This window comes from Brugia malayi (assembly GCF_000002995.4).
Source record: "Brugia malayi strain FR3 genome assembly, contig: Bm_v4_ChrX_scaffold_001, whole genome shotgun sequence".
NCBI lineage: Eukaryota > Metazoa > Nematoda > Chromadorea > Rhabditida > Onchocercidae > Brugia > Brugia malayi.
Genome location: NW_025062479.1, coordinates 18,168,187 through 18,190,479, shown reverse-complemented (window position 1 = coordinate 18,190,479; position 22,293 = coordinate 18,168,187). Strand labels below are relative to the sequence as shown.

The 22,293-nt window shown below is 34.5% G+C and overlaps 5 protein-coding genes across 8 annotated transcripts; 1 reads left to right on the top strand and 4 right to left on the bottom strand.

The window, feature by feature from the left end:
* Positions 1–686: 686 nt before the first annotated feature.
* Positions 687–1,451, bottom strand: Bm9572 (Uncharacterized protein; the record flags this gene model as incomplete). The annotated part of the gene is made up of 3 exons (XM_001898067.2): positions 687–821; positions 914–1,022; positions 1,255–1,451. 3 exons carry the CDS (start codon positions 1,449–1,451, stop codon positions 687–689), a joined length of 441 nt encoding a protein of 146 aa, XP_001898102.2.
* Positions 1,452–2,350: 899 nt separating this feature from the next.
* Positions 2,351–4,406, top strand: Bm9571 (Uncharacterized protein; the record flags this gene model as incomplete). The annotated part of the gene is made up of 3 exons (XM_001898066.2): positions 2,351–2,525; positions 2,654–3,047; positions 4,268–4,406. The coding sequence occupies 3 exons, from the start codon at positions 2,351–2,353 to the stop codon at positions 4,404–4,406; spliced, it is 708 nt and encodes a 235-aa protein (XP_001898101.2).
* Positions 3,852–7,808, bottom strand: Bma-unc-98 (Uncharacterized protein; the record flags this gene model as incomplete). Of its 3 annotated transcripts, XM_001898064.2 has the most annotated exons (7): positions 3,852–3,963; positions 4,194–4,467; positions 4,666–4,741; positions 4,831–5,247; positions 5,405–5,506; positions 7,362–7,418; positions 7,773–7,808. In XM_001898064.2, 7 exons carry the CDS (start codon positions 7,806–7,808, stop codon positions 3,852–3,854), a joined length of 1,074 nt encoding a protein of 357 aa, XP_001898099.1. The 3 variants fall into 3 exon arrangements, with proteins under 3 accessions (XP_001898099.1, XP_042931219.1, XP_042931218.1); XM_043075285.1 differs by lacking the exons at positions 7,362–7,418; positions 7,773–7,808 and having other exon boundaries at positions 5,405–5,524; XM_043075284.1 differs by lacking the exons at positions 3,852–3,963; positions 4,194–4,467; positions 4,666–4,741; positions 4,831–5,247; positions 5,405–5,506 and adding an exon at positions 6,691–6,753.
* A 1,143-nt stretch (positions 7,809–8,951) lies between these two features.
* Positions 8,952–18,447, bottom strand: Bm398 (Uncharacterized protein; the record flags this gene model as incomplete). Of its 2 annotated transcripts, XM_043075282.1 has the most annotated exons (31): positions 8,952–8,993; positions 9,254–9,346; positions 9,440–9,641; positions 9,723–9,809; positions 9,939–10,030; positions 10,321–10,498; positions 10,636–10,791; positions 10,923–11,112; positions 11,306–11,552; positions 11,686–11,932; positions 12,029–12,221; positions 12,354–12,583; positions 12,682–12,809; positions 12,937–13,027; positions 13,423–13,664; positions 13,821–13,936; positions 14,016–14,077; positions 14,179–14,286; positions 14,399–14,495; positions 14,591–14,761; positions 15,035–15,110; positions 15,250–15,462; positions 15,611–15,733; positions 15,849–15,988; positions 16,270–16,419; positions 16,589–16,716; positions 16,912–17,127; positions 17,420–17,597; positions 17,686–17,747; positions 18,005–18,080; positions 18,324–18,447. In XM_043075282.1, the coding sequence occupies 31 exons, from the start codon at positions 18,445–18,447 to the stop codon at positions 8,952–8,954; spliced, it is 4,458 nt and encodes a 1,485-aa protein (XP_042931216.1). The 2 variants fall into 2 exon arrangements, with proteins under 2 accessions (XP_042931216.1, XP_042931217.1); XM_043075283.1 differs by lacking the exons at positions 15,849–15,988; positions 16,270–16,419; positions 16,589–16,716; ... (3 more) ...; positions 18,005–18,080; positions 18,324–18,447 and having other exon boundaries at positions 15,611–15,685.
* Positions 18,448–18,813: 366 nt separating this feature from the next.
* Bma-dpy-28 (Uncharacterized protein) lies at positions 18,814–21,354 on the bottom strand (the record flags this gene model as incomplete). Its single annotated transcript, XM_043075281.1, has 7 exons — positions 18,814–18,971; positions 19,681–19,811; positions 20,016–20,224; positions 20,334–20,536; positions 20,696–20,770; positions 20,972–21,068; positions 21,241–21,354. 7 exons carry the CDS (start codon positions 21,352–21,354, stop codon positions 18,814–18,816), a joined length of 987 nt encoding a protein of 328 aa, XP_042931215.1.
* Between the last annotated feature and the right edge of the window lie 939 nt (positions 21,355–22,293).

Here is a 22,293-nt window from a genome sequence, read left to right as displayed (position 1 = left end):
GGTGACGGTGCATGCATAATTGTTGTTGATAGAGTCATCTTACCGATTTTGGTACGCTAATACAAAACTTTACGATGTTCATTACACTGAACAAAATGGAGTAAATATGAGCTAAATAGAAAGTTTATCAAGCGATCAAACACAATTCATTTTTATTTACATAAATTCCTATGTAAGTAGAACTAATTGATTCGGCAGTAGTATTACAATTTAATAGAGTAAACAATACCGCAACTATCCAGTTCATTCATCATGACAAATATGGTATTTCTGCTAATAAGATGGTGGAGCCATCAATCTTTTGTTGAGCTTTGGGTTAAACTTTGCAGAAGGGAAAAAGCAGTATTCGTATTCACTTTTTGCAGGCATTCTAAAGTAAACAGCAGAATTATGCACTCCTGACAAGTTGTCATGAAACCATTTATTTTTTTTTTCGCTAATGAATGCAGAAGGTTACTGTTGGCATAATTAACAGCAAACTCAGACGACAGAGTCAGCGTTAAATTTTTTTCCAATGATCCTTGTCTTTGTAAACTATTGTTATCAAAAAAAAAAGCATCAAATGCTTTTTAGATAATACTCGTCGAAAGATGAGATTATCATCACCAGTAATAACTATGCAAACTGAATCAAGTTGCAAATGTAGTGGCATTTGACAATAGGAGAAACAAAATTATCAATAACAATCACAGAAGTCTTGTACGAACTGTTAAAATAAAACTAATAATTGCCATCTGCAGCTCGATTTCTCGAGGACTAGTAGTTATGCGAAATGCTGGAACACCGGCACGGCACAATGTATCTTGCTGTTGTGCAACTATCTGCAAAGAAGCAGCTTCCATCTACCATTTTTTGCTGATGTTTCGAACTCTGAATGGAACGAATAAATTTAAAGCACTGTGATAAAAATAACCTTATCGAGCTCTTTCACAATATTAATATCAATTTGTTTCATTTGTTCATCCAAATCAGGAATGCATTGCAACTCCATTAGTCGCTGGTGGCGATCGTTATAAAGCTGTCTGAATATGTTCATGAATAAAAAACACGTTTAAAGCTCATCGAAAATGTATGTTCCCGTTTAAGTAGCAATAACAATGTTGACTTATACCTACAAATGGTCATACTGTACTCTCAGTATATGTATTAGGCATGCTATTCCAAAAGCGGCTATCATCAAGAACGCATCATAAACGAGGAAAGTTGAGCGGATAATCTTCTTGTTTTTAATTTAAGCAACAAAATAAAGCTTACGTTTCATTCATGCGTTGCAAATCACTGAGTGATTCGACAATGGCAAACACAGTCCCATCCAATAAACTTTCGACCAGAACCTTTCGAAGTGAATCATTGAATCGACCACGTATTCGCGGTTCCAAACGCATCACAAAACCATTCATTTCTAGCTGCATAATTTCCATTTTCCGTTCCGTGCTAATAGTACCGCTCATCGTTGACGTCAGGCTCTGTTACTTTGACAACAGGAAGTGAAAAAAAAAAGGAGTTATAAAAAGTCCGAACCACAACCACGCTTCCAGCTGCATCTCCTCTCCAAACTACTACCTCAACCACAATACTTTCAAATTCCTGACTAGAGAGCCTTTGTAACGCGGCCCTCCCACAACTCATAATTCTTGGCAGAGAGAAACCTGGCACGGACGACTGGAACCAACCATTAAGGTGTTTGTGTGCGGGGTCTGCGGGGCTTGCATTTTACAGTTGTGACTTTCCTATATCGTTCAGTGGTCATAAGAACGGACACGTGCTTGACGCCATAGTGACCTATTTCTAAACGTGATTACACTTTGGATTTGTCAAAACAGAGAGTCTGTGAAGAAAAGATAGATTTTGGAATAACCAGTACCCTCTTATTGCCGAAAATAAAGATTAAAAGTTAGTAAATTGAAGTGGACCCCGATGACTCATCTCGGGGCCTGATTTATTTCCTCCGCGAGTTTGTAACGGAAAATTTAGATTTGATAAGTTAATATAGCTTCCCATATACTCAGTTAAAATTGAGTTGTTGAAATGATAAATAAAGAGGGATTTAAGTTTGTCTGAAAGATCTATTCCTTTTGTAAAATGCATCGATTGCACAATTTATCTTCCTCTTTGAGAGATGCATAATATTCTTTCAGTCTTTAGATAGTTATTAGCTCATTAACTTTACCCATTCCTCGCCATGCTTATTGAACTAGTTTAATTGCTACATGCAGAGAGAGTACATTCGCTTCACCACAAAATGGAATGTAAAATTGGATAACTTGTAGTACACTAATGATATGTTCGTTGTTTGAGAGGCCTAGCGTTGCCTAGCAGCTCTTCTTATATTGCTGTGAGCATAATCTTGATGTATAGGGCGATGCGCACGCAATTACAACCATTTTGTACCATTACCGATTGTAACCGGTCATGTCATCAGGTACATCGTCGAAATCAAGAACCTTCTCCACCTTCCGTATCATCCGACTTCTTGAAAGCAAAGCAAAGACTGCTACGCCGGAAAAATGATTTCTTTGTAAAAGGTAAGCAAAATTACAAACAAATCCAGTTTGGAATTTGATGAGATGATAATTACAGGCTCTTTTGTAGATTATGTTAACAAATTCTTTAAATTTGATCGCATTATCTCTTCAAAAAATCAAAATTTCAGAAATTGGAAGAAAACCAGAACCGGTGTTGGCTACTAATGATAATTCTGGAATTGTATTCAGGTCATCATTACCGACTCCTGAACGAGCCATAACTTTAGAAGATATAATTAAATTAGCAAGGCGTAAGGCATCCAGTAATTGCGAGGAACCTTCATCACAAAAACACTATGTCATCACTGATGATAAGCTACCAATAGAGGAACCAGCCAATCAGGCATCAGAAATAGTGAAGGATAATGGGTGGACTACTGATGACTGGGCTTATTTGGAACAGCTGATGGAATTGGATGCCGATCATATGTCGCTTAGCAGTGAGCCACCCATTACCGTTGACAATGATGATGATACAACAATTGCTCCAAATCGTCAGTGCACCCTCTTCATAGGGTTGAGGTAAGAAATTGGAAATAGCGTCAATTGTACCATTACTTATTGCGTAGTGAATAATATGCCCAGTGTTCCTGTATATTGCATGCATCTTATTGGATGAGTTCAAACTACGAGAGGTCAATCCATTTGTAAAGATGGAGGAATATTTGGTGTAAATAGGCTCAGCATGAGCTTATGCAAGAAATGAATACTAGTGTGACTGAAATGAAAATATTAACACCAACACATAAAGAGACACGACACCATAACTTGGAAAGATCAACGTGGTGAACTGAAAGAGGTAAATCGAAATGATTATTTCTCAAATGATTAGTGCTTTCATCACCCAGTTTTTGATTTTTAAATCTGAAACTAAAGAATTTCGGTATATGAGGACAGGTCTAGTAATTCAATGTATAAATAATTATCAAGAGTTACATTGAACCAGTTAACTTTTCAATGCATTGTATTACTGTGTATTTCGTTTCCCATTCATTAGTCGCAGCAAATGTCAGAAATACTGTCAAATCAACAAATAAATTGCTATTTCTTATGGTATGATGAGTTTACGTGTTATGAACTGTCTTTGACTGTGTTCTTTTGAATATTAGGAATCAAGACATTCGTGTGATATTGCTGCATGCAGAAATATAATCTGCAAAGAAACAGGCTAGTCATGAGATGGCCAAGTGCAGCTGTCTACCTTTATTTTAAAACTTTAATTTATTAATTAGCAATGATTAAAAGCAAAGTTCATGATTTGCATAGGTCATGTACAAATTGAAATGAACTGTTCTCGTTAGAGATATCTGAAGTCTTTCTTAACATTTAAGATCTTGGACTGATGTAGGAGTTCTCGGTACGTGCCATTAGGTATCTTGAAACACGAGGGTTGAATATCTTTTCACCTCGATGTCCATACATGTGATATGCTAACATACTGGAAGTTAACACAAGATTAAGAAAAATACCAAATAATTCCAGAAACAGCAAAGCTCCGCAAAAAAAATCCCTTTTTTACTTTTTTTTTTTTAATATAGACAAACTCAGTTCGCTATTACAAGCACTACACTCTAAATAAAACATGGAGACTTTTGTAGATAGTTTGTTGAAAAAAGACAACTGTAAAAAGGCAACTGTCTGCTCACTATGTAATAAATTGAAATTTACCGACTGTTTGGATAACTTTTCGAACAATATTGACAAATGTATGGATTAAGTCGCACATCGGAATAAACTTTCAGAGGATGCTTTGGTTCAAATCCTTCCTCAATGAATTTTGGAATAGGAAAATCACTTTCTGGAATAGGCGGAGCAGATTTTGCAGCAATGGGTGCCGTTGTAGTGATTGATTCTTTATCCTCATCACCTGGATGTTTATGATACAGCAAATCGGTGTAAGAATGAAATGTTCTGCCACACTCACACTTGTAACCTTTCAAATCTGCAACAATAAAATTGAAATCAGATGTTAAAATTCTAATAGGAATCAAAAGGAATACGTCATCAGATTTCCCTATCATTAATTACTGTTCTGTCTGTGCCACTTTCAATAGGGATTCGACTCCATTTCTTCCCACTCTCTTCCACATTTTAATATGGTAACAGACTATATACCCCGATGAATAGCAATATTGTTTACCGCTGTGCTGTTTGGCGTGGTAGTCCAATTCACACATATAATGAAATGATTCCGAACAACGATTACACTTGTAAGGCTGAAATAGTACAAAAAATGTGTTAAGGATTCAAAACTACAAAATTTTCCAAACAAATTATCGAAGATTGTTTTCAAAAGATGGCGAACCTCATCGATATTGTGTACTCGTTCATGAGCCCGCAACGTTGTTAGATAGTTATAAGTAAGTCCACAGAAACGACACTTGTAAAAAACGAAATCACTTCCGTCCTCCCGTGCATTTTTCACAGGTTTCTCGTCTATCGGTACTATCGATGTTGATATGGTCACTGAAGCTGGCTTGGAAACCTGTTCCAAATTTCTTGAAAAGGTCGAAAGATCTTTTGTGCTGTGTTGTTGATCAACAGCAGACTGTTGTCCGGGTTCTTTTACCTCAATTTCAGTGTCAACGTGTTTTACTTGCTTCAATACTGATGGAATCAAAGCGCCGATTGGTGCATATGGCGTTTCAGCAGGCGAAATTGCCAAAGTTTCACAGAATGTTGGACATATGAAAAGCTCCAAAGGATTATCTGTTTGTAAATCCTGAAAATGGAACTTCTGAGCTGGATATCTATTCCACTTTCAAATCTTCTGGATCAAGAACAAAAAACTCGTATAGTTAATCAACATATAATGTTCCCAACAACTCATTGCTTCCAACTACTCAATCAAACGTCTTATAAAATCTAAAAGAACATACCAGTGGTGTCGTACTAGTCATCGTCGATATTGCTGACGGTAAAATAATCTCTTTAGGCTCAGCATTTGTATTTATTTTAGATTGCCAGTTTGATATTATTCCCTGAAACTGAACATCCATGAATTTCAATTTGCTTAACTTTACAGCTTTTCAATAATAATGTTTGCTGGACTTGCTAAGATACTCTAATTTAATTTATTGGGCTGCATAAATGAAAAAATAAATGGAAAAATAAAAATAAACAGTAAGTGCACTGGTTAATTCTAGTGAAGTTAATGAACTATTTTTAAAAATTTCCACTTTACAAGTTACACAGCCACGTTTTCGAAAGTTGCCGAGTTAGTTACAAAAATCCAGCATTCAAAAATGGATGATAAAATTGATAATAAAATGTATGGATGAATGAAATAAAAAAAAAAAAAAAAAAAAAACATACAGCCATAACTTCAATTTTTAAATATGAAAAGGAAAGAAATATCATTTTCAACCATAAAATGCATTGCAGAAAACGAGATGAGCTTACTTCTGCCTAGATAAACGTAATAAATGAAGTATATAAATAGCAGCCTGTGGAGAAAGTACCATTTCTCCCAGTGAATATAAGTATTTTGCACTTCATATTACTGTCTTAAGTGACAGTCCTTTCGATTTTTTAACATTCCAGCTGTTGAATGAAGGCAATATATTTACATTGTGTGCGTCGAAGAGACAAAACTTATGCTTTATTAGGAAGGTATGTAGTACTAAAGTCTTCTAAAAGTTTTTTTTTTAAACTATCATTGATAAGACAAAACCAAACAACAGCAGGTTCAAGTAACACATCTCGCCCAGAAGTTCAAAGATGTATGTTGTGGTTTTCCTGAAAACAACGAAATCCAAAAAGAAGACTTTATTAGTATCAATTTCCAACTTCCAAAAGGGTGGTTCATATGCAGTGAAAGTGATTGATTAAAACTGTAAACAAATTGCCGAAGTTTACAAGTACTTAAAAACCCAAGAAAAAATAACTTGTAGGAAGGATTACTCCGACTCTATGTATCACCAATCATCTATCACTCTCACTTTTATCTCCTTTTAGTTCCTTAAGTTTGTTGGACCTCCTTTGACGTTTCAGCTTTGTAAATCCGAATTTTTTTATAAAATCCGCGTTATCAATTTGATAATCAAATCTCAACAAAATAGAATTAAGGAAAGCACGTATAATAACACTTCAGGTGCAGTAATGAAAACAAAAGTAATTTGGGAAAAGTAGTTAAAGAAGATACAAATAAATGCATAGTCTCCAATCAATTATTTGCTGTCGATTCCTTTCCTTTCAGTTCAATTTGCACGGTTATTTCGGCTACCTGCTAAAAAAATGCGAACAACTTTATACTACATTTTTGAATACTGCACAAAAAGGACTAACATTAAATTTGGAATTGACCAAAATTAGCAAGATAGAATGAACATGTAAATAAAGTCACGTTACTGTACGAAAAAAAGAAATACTAAAAAAGCGGTTCAAAACTAAAAAAAGATTTCATTTCGTTGACCATCCAAAACCACTCAACCCATTTTCAAGCAGTACATTTGGTATCGTAGGAAATAAATTAGATTTGATTTACTTTCTCGTATAATATTTATCAATCGAAATGCTGTAATCATAAGTTCAAAGCCCAACTGGTAAATTGATAAACATGAAAGTGAATGAAGAGTGGGAAAAGTTAGCCACCGAATAATTACCATCCAGCCACTGAATATATCGGATAGTAGCAAAAGTAACTGCAACTTTATGTGCATATTGCAAAGAAAGTTCTTTACGAAGCAAATAGCATAGTGAGTGTAATAGGCAGTGATAATGATAGTGATAAGGGAATAAATACAAATAAGCATTCCTCATACTTGACTTTCAATTACATGTAAATCATACCTTCCATTATCATCAACGCACTCTTACACAAATAGTAAAACTAACCACATCATTATCATCTGTTGTTGGAATTGCAGAAGTTACGGGCGCGCTTGTAATTATCTGAAGTATTTAATTCAAGTACTAAAAAAGCTTTCAAACAAAAAAATTTCATTTTCGAACATCCCACCACTAAAGTTATGATGACAGGCCAAGATTTAGTATCTTTTAAAGAACTTACAAATCAAAAATGGGAAACTGATCTGGGAAAAAACTGTATTTAGGAAAATTATCGACATTTTTTTCTAGTTGTTCATTTCAAAGTTATACAGCAATCATTCTAACTTATTTTTAAGACAGAAGTTATCACTAATGGAGAAATGTGTTTATAAGTACAAAGCAATAGCTTTTTGATCTCTTGTCGAGTCCTGACTCTCCATTAGTGATAACTTCTGTCTTAAATGAATCGATAGGTACCTGTTGTTCTGGAGATTGTGCCACTAATTCATCCATTCTCCATCCACTAAACAATATCCAGATGTAACTGAAGTCCGTACCCGAGAGCAGTGATCTCAGCAAAACGATTGTTAAGTGGCGCAAAGCAAAGCAAACGGCAGCTGCTAGATCATATTACATTTCCGCATGTATGTGGTAGGTGCATTACATTCCAGCACCTATTACACTAGCACCCCGCCTTTCGAATTGGCTCTTCATTCTCTTACTGATTGTGCTTATAAACGCCGTAACTCTCGACTGCTGGCCATATTAAATATTAAATTTAGTGATTATCCAGTCTTGAATGGAAGAGGTTGACAAAAATGATCACTCACATCCTTTGACCTTTTTCAAGGTTGGGACAATGCAGCATCAGTAATAACAAGCTGAAGCATAAACAATGATAAATAAACTCGAACTCTCTGGACTACCATTTGTGATTACCCATCGACTTTACTTAATAATGTAGTGAACAAAGTACTGTAGAGTATATGTCCAATCTAATCCAAGAATGAAACACAGTGGACAATACAGACAATGTGAAAAATTACCAATTTGTCAGCTAAAGCAAAATTACTAGAGCATACTATTTATTCCTAATAAATTCATTCCTGAAATACCAGCAAAATACATTTATGACGTTAGCACATAGGAAATGCTCCATTACATCTTCTTGCAGTGTGCACATTTAAGAATAGTCGATTCTTACGGCAGAAAAACAACTTTTTTAATGACAAAAGAGTCTCTCAACCCACTGTGCTACATAGCAGGAACGTCAAAATAGCTGTTAGTAGCAATAATTAAAACGAACTTCATAACTATAATCATGCATTTTTCGAAGATCTTAATAAAGAAAATAACCACAATAAATGTTCAGAAGTCCATATATGTCCACTCCATTGTTTATTTTGAATTCAAAAAATTCAAAATAAATACTTTAGAACTGACTGGCATCTTAACGCTAATACACATAAAAATAAGTAGATGATTACAGTTATGAGAAAAAAAAAACAAGCAAATAAAGAAAGCATTTATAAAAAAGTGAAAACTTTTGTTACTCACAATAACTACATGTTGAATAATATGTTAGTCATATTATGTTAACAGAATTTTAATTACTTAGTATTCTTATATTTATCTTTGTGTACAATAAACACTGCTTCAGCGAACTTTCTTTAACTTCAGTGGTACTTTGCACTTCTTCTGAAAAAAAAAAAAACGTCAACTTATTTGGGAGAAAACATAGAAATATTATTCACAAATAAGAAACAGAAACCTGGCCAACTTGTCACATGCTGAATAAGTGATAAAACCTAGACAAAAATTATAATAATTTAATATATAATTTAAACTTGATATTCTGCACCTCATTCTAAATAGAAGAGTTGTGCAAGCTATACTCACCAGGCCTATTGTTCCACAAGCTTAATCGACTAATTTAGAAATAAAACATGGAAGCTTACTCTATGAATCAATCCTCGATTAGCGATGCCCTCATGTTCCTGTTTATCACGATGCATTTTAGTCAGCGAATCCAAAAAATCATCCACTTCTCCCTGTAAGTTTACTTTTGCGCCAGTGAATGAAAAACAAGTTAATGAAATTACAAGAAAAAAAGAAAATATAAAATCTAAGAATAGTTTTCAAACCTTAAGCTCTGTGTTTCGTACGGAATACTTCTTGAAGTGGAGAACAGCTGACTGTAAATTCGTAAAAACACATTCCAAAACTAACAAATTTGAATAAGCCGGTAGCGATTCCGCCATGAAACGGAACGATTTTTCACTTAATGGAAGGCAAGAAATACAATGTGATAGACATTCTGCCAACCGTGTGTCAAATAGCCCATCTCTGAAAAAAAACTCGACAAGTTAACTTATTTTAGAACGAAAACTGTACCAAGAAAGTTGGAAATAAGAAATTATTCCTTACTTGTTAACAACTCCCTGCATGCGCTGTATTAATTTCTCAAGCAGACTATCAGCTTGCTTATCCTTTTTGATAAATGCGAGTAACAATCTGGAAATACAAAGTTATGACACACAAAATAATCGGCATAATTTAGAGGTTTTTTTAAGAGTAACAAAAGTAACTGGATCTATGAACATATGGTTTATTATTTATTCCAAGAACTTGTTAAAAAGTTACTTCATAATTTTTATAAAGTCATCGATAGTCACTGATTCATTAGACGAAAGACGTGAGATCATGTCAGGCATCAAATTATAAAGAATGTTCCCCTGAAAATAAGCACTTTAATCAATTAGGTAATTTTACCAATACAGTTTTAGTTGTTTCAAATATTATATTAAAAAATTGTAATTTCTCAAAGAGTTTACATGGAAGGGATGTCAAAGTTTCACATTTTTCTCCTGCTGACTACCTTGCTAAATATTTTTCCACTGCTGTTGGTTAAAAAAGAAATGAAGATGTGGCATGAGATCAGCGGCTCTTGTGAAGTCAAATGAAATAAACAGTAATTTGGGAAAAAAAAGGATTAGAAAAACGTTTTAAAAGTTCTAAACTAAACCTTCTTTGCAAGTTCCGAAAAGAAGAATTTTGCAAGCTGCCCAACATTAACATTTTCATCATTAACACACTGCGCCAGGTCGGCAACTGTTCCACGCACTTTTACCATATCATTCAACATAAGATAAGACAGTATGATAATGGAAGTTTGCCGCACATAATCATCTTTATCATTTATTCTAAGAGCGAATAAACATTTGCAAGAAATCGGATATCGATAGTGTTTCAAAGTTATATTTAGATTTTACAGGAATAATCGGAGCTATGAGGAAGTTTATTTAAGAAAAAAAGTTTCCTAACATATAAAATGGCTAACCCATGATAGAGATGTTCACTATATTTCTCGATCACATTCGGGAAACGAAAACATAAATCACCAACTGCAATCATTAAATTGCTACGGCATTCTGAGCTTGGTGAATTTTTGAAGTATTCCAGAAATAATGGCATAAAACGCACACATGTTTTCATACTGTAATGGAAACGATAATATACAAAAGAAAAAAAGATTGGAAAATTCTATTAACTTTACAACATTACATAGGTATTGTCATTATCTGGAGTGCATCATTAATACAAGATTAAGGTGCGTTTGCAACAAACCTTAGAAGCATGAATTTTGATAATGCCAATATTGCCGTTGAACGAAGTTTTTCTGAACATGTATTTTTTTTCGATTTTACAACTGCAACTAAAAATTTGCTTAAACGATGCAGTAATGAGCCCTTACGTGACACAGCATTTTCACACATTCGTTGTGCACACTCTAAAATGCGCTCTTCTTCCGATATTCCTGAAAAAAAAAAAAAAAAAAGAAAAAGTATGTCACCTCCTGATTAAGATCAGACTACAGAGTCAAAGATGTAGTATATCCTATGAAATATGATGAAACTAATAGTAATGTACGACAAACACAAGTGCTGGTATCCACGAGATTATTTATTAACGTTTAAAACTGATATAAGAGTTAAGACAAAATCACAAACCCGTTAAGCCCAAGCGATCGCCTTCTTCCTGTTCATTAGCTTCAAAAAAACCCCGCCTTTCAACTGATTCAGCCTCCAATGTTGAAAGAATTCTGCTCGTTGAAAACTCTTCAACACAATTTGCCCTCTCCAATTTATTATGGACGATGTCATTCAGATTTGTTCGAATGTCATGCAAGATTTCATTTTTTCTTTTCATTTCGGCCACGAAGGATACATCAGTATGGACTAACGTTTTCAAAGCAACCTCAAAATCATTCCCTTGTCACTATGCATCACGCTGCCATTATCATAATTATTCATCACTTGTTTTTTGCTTATACTTCTGCATTATTCTGCTGATATTTTAAATCTTCGCCTCTGTCTAAAATCTAACTAACCTGACCAGCAAAGGCACAAACTCGTTCTGCCACTGTTTCCCAAGCCAGAAAGGATTGTTCCTTATCTTTATCCATTAATTCCAACGCATTCTTTTTCATCCTCGACAGACTGTCGTTGCCAACAAGACCAACACTCTGTGATGCAATTAGTTCTTCATCCTCAGTTTCGCTACTGTCTCGTAATTGCTCTTTTCCCATTGTTAGCAGGTCTTCAAACTCATCAACATCTGCACTGTTTGGAGGATTTCTAAACAAAAACTATTTCTTTTTTGAAAACTAACAAACAGATAAACAACATCCTTTAAAAAAAAAAAAAATACAAAAGAAGAAAAAACAAACAAACTCAAAGTCAATTTTTTCAATCTGTTCAACTTCTCGTTTCTTTAGGAAAAAATACGCTAGCGACCGTTTTGCTTCATGCATTAAGCCACTAGCAATAAGTCGACAACAAAGAGATGGTCTCGTAGCTACATAGAATATTGTGTTCACTGCCTTTTGCATCATAATTAACCAATTATATGATATATTTGCTACATCTGAAAGATTTGTATCATGAATTAGCAAGACTACTAATGCACCTTATACAACTAACTTGAAATCAATAAGTTTAAAAAACTACCCAGACAAGAACAACGTGATAACTCCAAATTTTGACAATAAAAACTTACTCTGTACTAATACAGCATGCACACATTGGAGGATGCGGTGTGTTTCAGTCAGACGAAACGGTGATTCATAAAGAGTGCCAACATCTTTAATATTCGGTGTACTTCCTAACATTGCAATTGCATTAAAGAATTCGGCTGCTAACGTGCCATCATCATTATCAAAAAAACCCTCGCGTTGAGTTAATTCAACGAAAAAATTTAATCTTTCTCGCATAAATTCCTTGTTAGCTCTAAAAAAAAAAAAAAAGAAAAAACGATTAGTCAGTGATAACAAAGTGTTCTCCATTCTCAAAATCTTTAAAATTAGACTATTTCAGCAAAGTAATACCTGCATATAATAGAGAAGAGACGCAAGGCTGCAATGCGAGATGCGCCTTGAGTTTCAAATACTACTGCGGAGAGTACATCAAGCAAATCAATATCCCAGCGATTTTCCCGAGCCATCAAACAAAGCACCTAAAATAAATAGTACAACTGCATATTACTTAGAATAATCGAAGAGGGCCCAAAAAATACCACATAACTACCCACACCAATGAGGTTTTTTCAAATATTTTAATAAAATATTCCATAATAGTCCCACCTCCTCAACGGATACTCTTTCTTCTTCACCGATACCAAGAACTATTTTGATAAGATTTTCCGCACTTCGCCGTGCACTTACATCTCGATCTCTGCACAAAAAGATTTCTAAACAAAATTAAACAAAAAACATTCCTAAAATGTCTCAGTTCTGTCTGAGGGCATGTGAAAGTGAAGTAAACACTGGTGATTAAAAGTACCTAACCCTACACTTAATAACTCAAATAGTAATTTCATGACATAATTTTTTCCCTTAACAAGTAATTACAGGTAAGATCTTGATGTAGGCTTCCTTTATTTCACTTCTGCGTTGCTTTCTTGTTCGATTTTGTCGTAAACATTCCACTCAAAATAAGTGAATAAAAGATTATTTCATTAAAAACTTTGAATGTTTTGAATGAAAGAAACGGCGTTTTCCTTCAAAATAAGAGATCTTCCAGATTTTCAAAGTGAACAGGGTATATAATCGGATAGTAATAAAACAGACTTGTTCGCAGAGATAAATAAATCTCGAGCAGCATTTATAATAATTTCTTTAACAGCATTATCGCGCCTCCAAACCACCTTGAACAGTTCACGAACACTTTTCTCCGAGCCACGGATCCCAAACTTATTAGCTTCCACAATAAAGTGAATAATTTCAGTCAATTCATTAGCTTGTCCATACATTACAGATCGTAATGCTAGTTTCATGCAGTTTTCAATTTCCAATGAAAACATTATAGCATTCTAAAATCATTTTATTATTTTGAATAAATTTGCTAAAAATATGTGTAATAATTTGGGTTGAACTCGACATCATCTCTACCAATATTAAAGCATTATTAACCATATCTATCAAAGCATCACTTTTATTCCTGGATGTAAAAAACTGTTCATACTCACTTCATGCAGTTTGATTTTATTGTTCAGTTCCTCCATCGTTTTCTGGTAATCTCCAATACGGTCTTCCAGTTCAAGCATCTCTTCGTCATCGGCTAACTGCATCTTTTTATGTTCATCTAAGTAATGTAAATTAATGGATGATACTTCATTATTTGAAACTATTCAGAAAAACAATTTACAAAGTCAAACCCATACCAAAATAATAGACCTGCAGCGATTCATAACATTCCTTAATGATTTCATCAGCTGTCCCATTCCTAAACTATGGAAAAATTTCCATCAGTAACAAATGTTTAGGCGCTGTAACCCAGTATACAAATTTGTATTAAACAAAACAACAAAAACCAAAAAAACAAGCCTGTTAACAGTAGGAAATCTGCCATCGAGAGCTGCTCGAACAAGTACTTCGATGGCCGCACGGCATGTTCCACGATTTTCAAGAGCATGCACGATTTTTGTTATTAATCTGAAAACAACCAAAAAGCAACCGGATAATTGTACTTGTTCACTTTATGTAATTGGGATTCAATAGAGACCACGAATATCTAAAATTCATGAACATAAAAATCAAAATATACTCTTCGAGCGTGACATCATCATCAATGATGCATTCGTTGGCGGTAGTTCCAATATCATTTGTTTCACTGATCTCAATATAAATGTTCTCCGTATCGCCTGTAAACTTGCTTGTTCATTTAGCAATAATTTGTTAAAAACTCGACAAAATAAAATATTTAGATTATGTAATCAACATTAAATATAAAAAGCACCAGCGGCATTTTCATTCCCATTTTGATCAATGGCTCCGCCCACACTTTCTTCTTCACTAGCCTCCGCACTCTGTTTGCTTAGTCTTTGCTTAACTGAACTTGTAATCCACTGAATCAAATTTTCTTTCATAGATGCCCACTCAATACATGCTTTTCTGATTCCTTCCTTCTCTAAAAACAATATATAATTCTGGTTTGGAAAAGATTTCAGTAAGAGAGGAACACAGATGATTGCAACTGACTATAAATCTACTTTGTTAGTGAATATTAGGAAAATGTCCTAGAAATAATACATGCCGTACTTCCCTGTCAAATCTTATAATTTATTTAATTTACTCATAAATAAGCAGTCATGCATTAATCTTTAACAGTTTGCACTTTTGCATAAAGTTTTTTGACCGATCAAAAAAGAAAACAATTTTTTGTCTTTACTCTTTTCCTCACCTGGATTGGTATTCTTCAATTCAAATCGTTCTGCCTCAAGACGGCTGATAGCATCTGCCAGATCATCAGCATTCAACTGTAAAAATTTTAGCAAAAAAATTTTCATTCAAAGCAAATCTGAACTGCTCTTAAGACGACATAAAGCATCGTGAATTTACAGCAACAATCGTTGACAAGATTATGCAAATCAGTTCATAAAATAAATTGTAACCTACGGAAGCTCCAAACGGATTGTATTCCAAAATGGCACTTAAAAATGTAGCGGCATTCCGCCTAACTGACACCGACTTATCGATCAAACGACCACCGGCATCGCGAATAAGACCACCACTTATAAAAACTATCGGTATTTGTGAAGCACGAGCCAAACGCGTCCAAAGTTGCAACGTACGAGAACGCACTACTGCATTTACATCAACCGTATGATCCTTTAACTGATTTCAATTAACATGAATAATATAAAACAATTGAGAAATCTTGAAAACTCATAGTCCTGAAATAATGAAAAAACAAAAGAGAAAAAGGCATTTTCTTAAAACATAGTGGAAGATATTTTACTACTACTATTGGTTAAACCTGTAAGTGAAGGAGAAGCCGATCGCGCGACCGTCGAAAATTGCCTTCTGGTAAATTTCCCTTATATACTACCATAACGATCTCGACAAAGGCAGTAAGAACGGCACAACGAAGAGTAGCTGGCTGAAAGTGTACCGTGTTTTATAGTTCACTATCTTCAAAATTCCTTAAAAACAAGAAATTCAATTCTGTTAGAAACAGCATATTATAAACAAGACAAATATTAGGAGAAAGTTACATCATCTGATAGAAACGGAGCAATATTGACAATATGTTTATTTAACAAATATGGCTTCTTCTCGGCCAACGAAACAATAAATAAAGCAAATGGTCGAGCTGATACATCACTACGAGCAAAATCACTTTTCGATAAGCGACCTAAATCATATATTTCAAATATAATAATGACACAAGCTTCCCAACACAACAAAACTCAAAAATTGGTCATAAACAACTGAGTATCTACATTACTGTTATCAGCACTAACTTTAACTTTGCCACTAGAAAATATGATGAGCCTCCAGTATCCTTTTTTTCCATTTTAGAAACATGCAAGCTAATGTGTTACAATCAACGAGAAATGATGTAAGTACTACATATTCTTTGAAATATAGTACTACATTTTAAAATAAAAATTTATGATTTCACACTCGACTTACTAAGTGCCGAAAGCATTGACTGGAAAAGAGTGTCCATATCATCATAATAAGAAACCGATTCGATTGCATCAACAAATGGTGACTGAGTTAAGGAAGAAAGTGACAAATAATCAAGACGCTTCATCAAGTTCACCAGTTTAGCACCAACTTCTGAGATAAAAAAAAGTGAACTGAAATTTCGTTCGTGAGGCAGTTCGTACAGTATTTTCACCAACGAACTCAGTCACATAGTATCATAAATCTTTTTCTTTTGACTCCCTCTCTCTCGAGAATTTAAGAAATCATTTTTATTGAATAAAGAAAAAAGTAAAATGCTCACTAGCAACTTCACTGTAATCAATACAAATAACTTTGAGGTAGCCGAATATTGCTTGCAGCCAATCACGTCCACTAACTTTGCTGAGTTCTGGGTTTTCAAGAAATTTGTAAGCCAAATCTTTCGAAATCCTTTAAAAAAATTACAAAATCCTGGTGCTTGATTAAAAATTCATGGCAATGTCATTAAATCAAAATCTCATAAAACTTGCATATCACATCCAAACTGAAAAATGCATCTTTTGAAATTAGTTTAACGACTTGGTTATTTCAAAGATTTCTAATGTAAACTACGCTTTAAAATCTTTATAGGATCATGATGAATACTTTAACAATTCCGGAGGTACTATAGATGGTTGCCAGAGAAAACGAATAGCCGTATTACGTCGTCGTCCTTGCGCATCGATACTATTCATTGAAAATGCACGGCGCAATAATTTCAAAGTATGGGCTCGGTCGCATGTCCACTGGACCATATATTGATCATCTGCTTTATCTGACACTGTTTTACGGCCTTTCTTAGTACTCGACACTTCTGACAGTCTAAAATTTATTAGAAAGTGCAAATATAATTTTCTATGCGTAAATTGGAAACCTTCTCAATAAAAAAGAACTGAACAACGAATTAGTTGATCTAACTACGGAAGAGAGAGTAAACTGTAGAGTCGTTGTGGCAAATAATGAAGCACGAAATAAGTTATAGCAAATTAACACTCCACCTTTTTTGCAATAATTATGAAAATGATTCCTACATGCAGCAGATATAACAGTGCAAATCTAAGAAATTGAAAGTTTACGGCTGAATACGATTGTATCGAAGGAAGTTAATACGAACCGATTACACGATTCCTTTTCAAAAAGTACAGCAAGTCGGCATAACAAATATACATAAATTAGAAATGCCCGCGCATGCATTTCTCTTTCAGTAAATAAATCTTGCGCTAAATCAGCTTCCGCCTCACTTGTAAGCATTGGTAACAGTTCTTCGATACTGTCTAACGTCAGTTTTAAGCCTAAATAAAAATTTTAAAGTTTGCAAAACATTTCAAAACTCAGGAGAACTCAATAATAAAAAGCTTGCGGCGGATAATTAAAATATACCCGTATTTAAAACCGAGATTAACTGAGCGCGAAGACGCCATGGTTCACCCTCGGAAAACGGTCTGAAAACAATCGTGGAGAAACGGAACATAGGATGATAAGTTAACGACGAAAAAAATATACTTCACTAAAGAAATATCAATGTATTTTGATATCAGTATGAAATAGAATACTAAATGGGCAAATAAAATGTCGAAGTCCATCCTGCTGAAACTTAGGAAATTCATAATTAATTATTCTTTAATGACAGATTTAGACATATATAATATAAACAAATATCGAAATATACGCCCTCCATTCATACCGTAAAATGACCAACTTTATAGTAAAAAATAAGTGATCAAATCTATCAATGACTCGCGACCATCTGCCAGCATCTATATCGTGGTGAAATTCTGAAAAAAAAAAGCTAATAGTTTAGTGAGACAACAAGTCATTGCTGGTTTTATCATTTAACATTTCTTCAGACGAACGAAATAATATTTCTTCCAACTCCGAAAATATACTTCAGTACTAGAGTTACTCGAAAAATCCAGTTCTAGCAAGCTGCTCGCTCCCACATTCATGAACTTAATTTTTGAATATTTTGGTCAAAATAAAGACCTCTATCCTCATAAAAAAGTACGGGTAAAACTTACGAAACACTTTTGAAATAATTTCATCTAGTTGAGGACGTTTGCTAATCGTGTAAAAATCATCGCTTTCTTCCAACAAGTCATCATCTCGAGAAGGGATTACAAACTTCTTTGCTGAACCATGCATTCTTCAAAAGATTTATTGAATCAAATATATAAAATATAAACAAGCACAAAACGCACCAATATGTTAAAGAAGTCTAGTTTTGTAAATCTCTGTTCAGCGTTCTTAATGAGCTTAGCATGGTTCACACAATATTATCACAGATTCTCACCATATATCATATTGCTCAAACGAAACTAATTATTCGGAATACCTTAAAGTTCAGCTGTTGATTACTTCCGATAACATCAGATAAGTCGAAAGCACTAAGAAACTGCTGAAGGAAACAGATATAATCAAAACTGAATATTTTATTTCAAAGCAATAGTTTAGAACCACACAATAAATAATCTCAACTCCGCATCAACAACTTGCAGTTCAAAGAAAATATCAGAAAAAGTTGATGTAATCTCTTAAAGAAAAGGAATGAGCAATAAAATCACTGGAAAATGAACGAGAACGGTACTTCATCTTATTTCCATTTCCAAAAAACGCAAAAGTCAATTCCATTGTGTTATGAAATGAAACAAGTTCTGCACACCTGCTTTCTGAAATGGAATTCTTGCAATATCTTTCTATTCAAGCCGTTCTTTGAATTGAATTTCACTAATATCGAAACCAGCTAGAAAATCCTCAGTTTATTATACTGTGAAGTCAGTTACAAGGACTCAATTTTTCCGATGCAGATTATATTGAGATAAAAAGCTCCCACAGCAAAAAGCCAAAAAGCAAAATCCATTCTAAGTGCATTTTCGTGTGGAAACGGAGATGATCAGTTATGAGATTGCTGGAAACGTTTTCACTTTCATCAGCCAGAGGATGACAATTAACAGGGATCAGAATAATGAAAAGAAGCTTCAGCAGTGAAAGAAAACTTCGCATTTTTGCAGACCAGCTTCCGTTACAGATTTGATTTTGGAGAAAGAAAGCCAAAAACCTCCAATCAAATCAGGTTGTCACGAAGACTTGGACTTTCCACTTACAATGTTGGCCAATATCACAGAACAAATAAGTCAGAAGGTAAAATTAGTACACTTCAACATTCCTAATGCAGAACTTGTAGAACAAAACAGCTTCATATCAGGTGAAGAGAATTCGGTCTTCCAAACTTCTTTTTTTTTTTTTTTGATACGTATTAGTATACTCGGCTGAGTAAAAATCTTTAGATTCCGACTCACGGTCTCTAATAGCGATAAGATTTAAAGTATCTACGGAAATTGAATTTTTTTTCTGATAATAACTGAATCATCCCTATACCTCTGTCAACAAACAGCACCAATCCACCAGCAAGGACGTGCTTTTTGTTTCGAGTTTGTAGATACGGAGAATGTACAAATGCAGCATCGAAAACATGGTTGATTTTATCCAGAATCACATCTTCACAATTCCTAAAAAACTTGAACTGATTTTTCAAAAAATCACCTTAAATTAATGTGAACGAAATTACTACATTTTGCTAACACTAAATTTCTAGTAGCCATACGAGAATGCCTGTCTCCTTATTGCTTTAATTCAAGAAACAGAACTACAATCCAATTTTTCCAGATAAAACATAGATTGAAATACGGCTTTTATTGGAAGGAAACGTTTACCAACTAAATAAGGTTTCAGCAAGAGTCTTTGCTAACAATGTTTGAGCGATGTATTCACCACAGCCAGAAAGTGCAACTGCAATACTTCTGGAATCCCTCTGGTCAGCCCAAATAGCACCACCAATTTGAACCGTATGACCTAATCGTCCTTCAGCTTTCAATATAATTCCACCACTGGAGCATGCCGCATTACAACCACCATTTTCATACTGAACAAAATAAGTGAAAAAATTTTGTATGATGATAAGTTACTGCAGACTTCACTGTTATGACTTATTCTCCGATTTATCTAAATCACAAGCAACGCATAGCTATTACCGATACAGCGCCTACGGTATCCATCGTCTCCTTTTCCCAGTCCTTCACAATTTCTCGAGCTTCTTGCCATTGTTGCTGTGACCTTTTTGATATTAATGATTTTGGATCACAGAGTGTAATCCCACGCTTTTGAGCCCAGTCTTCAGCACCCTTGCCTACCAAAACAGTCGGCAGCACAAATTTCTTGTCACCGCACAACTGTTCTGCAATGATGGTTCTGAAAACTAAGCACAAAAGCTTTCTAACAAGAATTCTGACGAAGCCGTTGAGAAGTCATAAAATGAACGACAGCAATATATATTCCAAAGACGAATAAACTCAAGTATTTTATTTTAAGAAAAATGTTTGTAAGAAAATTTAACCTTTTGCAACCATTGCAGCAACTTCAATGGGATTTCGCAGCCGAGACACCACTCCAACGGCACCAAAAACATGACCTAAACAGGAACATATTAATTGCACCCATAATATTTGGTCTAAAATCAGGATATCCTCAAATATCTAACTTAAGTACTGAAGAACATGATCAATTAGCCTGAATGGGACCACACATACCTTTTCAAATTTTAACTTTTTCAGGTTTTCCAAACGAACTTTGAAAGATTTCAAAAGTTACGATAATTTACATAAATTTTGACCTTCTGAAGATGCAAAAGCTGCTTCACATTCCACATGTCCACCAAATGTCAAGTTTGAACCAAAACCACAGTTTGTTCTAAAGTCGTTCTCAAGTTCCTGGAAAATAATATGTACTCATGAAATCACTAAACTAATCGTCAATCATAAGCCTCAGACACTTCAACACTATCTCAAATTTCTATTTCACAAATATAAATCGTGAAAGACGACGAAAAGAGATAATTGCATTCTCTTTAAAAAGCTCTAAAAGAAAAGATAAAGATCAAACCTTAACCGCTTCAATAATATCGCCTTTCGATTTGCATACTGCTTTCAGGCAAACATCTTCCGTCTTATGTGAATGTGTCCCAGCACCAGCATGCACAGCCACAAATGCACACATCTGTCACCTACTGCAAAATGCTAACCAGAGCTTTCTCAAATTCTTCCCTGCGAAATCGATGCTTCAACAGAACTTCGTCATTGAATAGAAGCACTGGCACATCACACTTGTATTTCTGCAAGTAATTCTGTAAAATCTAGAATAGTCTTGACTTCTAATAGTAATGGAGGAAAATGTGCGGAAAAAAGAAAAACAAAAGGATGTAAACGTAAGGATATAAACAACACAGCGTATAAAAATGACAAACGGGAAAGATGAACAAATGAAAATGTAAAAAAAGAACTGTAACCCAAATACTTATTGCTTGACTTGAACACCAATCATTTTGATATACATATTTAATCACTTTGTCTTCTTAATTACTTCATCCATATGCTATCTCGTGCTATTAAAATAACTTTCCTTGTGCTTAATGTGTAATTTGCCACCGATAAAAAGTATTGAAGCTATTTAATGTCCATTCTGTCACCTCGCATCATCTAATATCAGTTGCTGGTACTTGCAAATAAAAGGACAAGAGAAGACGAGGACAGTGTCGACGAGGAGAGGAGAAAAAAACGATGGATTGGAGAAAATACCTCGAAATTTGTGTTGCTGGCTATGTTGATAGTTTCCACTTGAAGAAGATAAGTAAGTTCCCTCTGATGAAAGATGTAACTATCAAGCTGTTCTTTGAAATGATCACAGAGTGGACAGCAATTGGTGGTAAGGAGATGAAGTTGGAGAGATCTTCTCTTCGTGCAATAACTTCTACTGATAAAACGTACAGCGAGCATCCATTCACTGGAAATTTCGGAACAAAAACGAAACATAACTAAAGCAAACTTAGTTTACGAACCCACTTGACCTCTTCCACTCACATCCACACACCAACTATACACCTGCGCTAATTCAAATGACCAATAAAGAGGTTTCGCTGTGAAACCATTCGTATTCAAA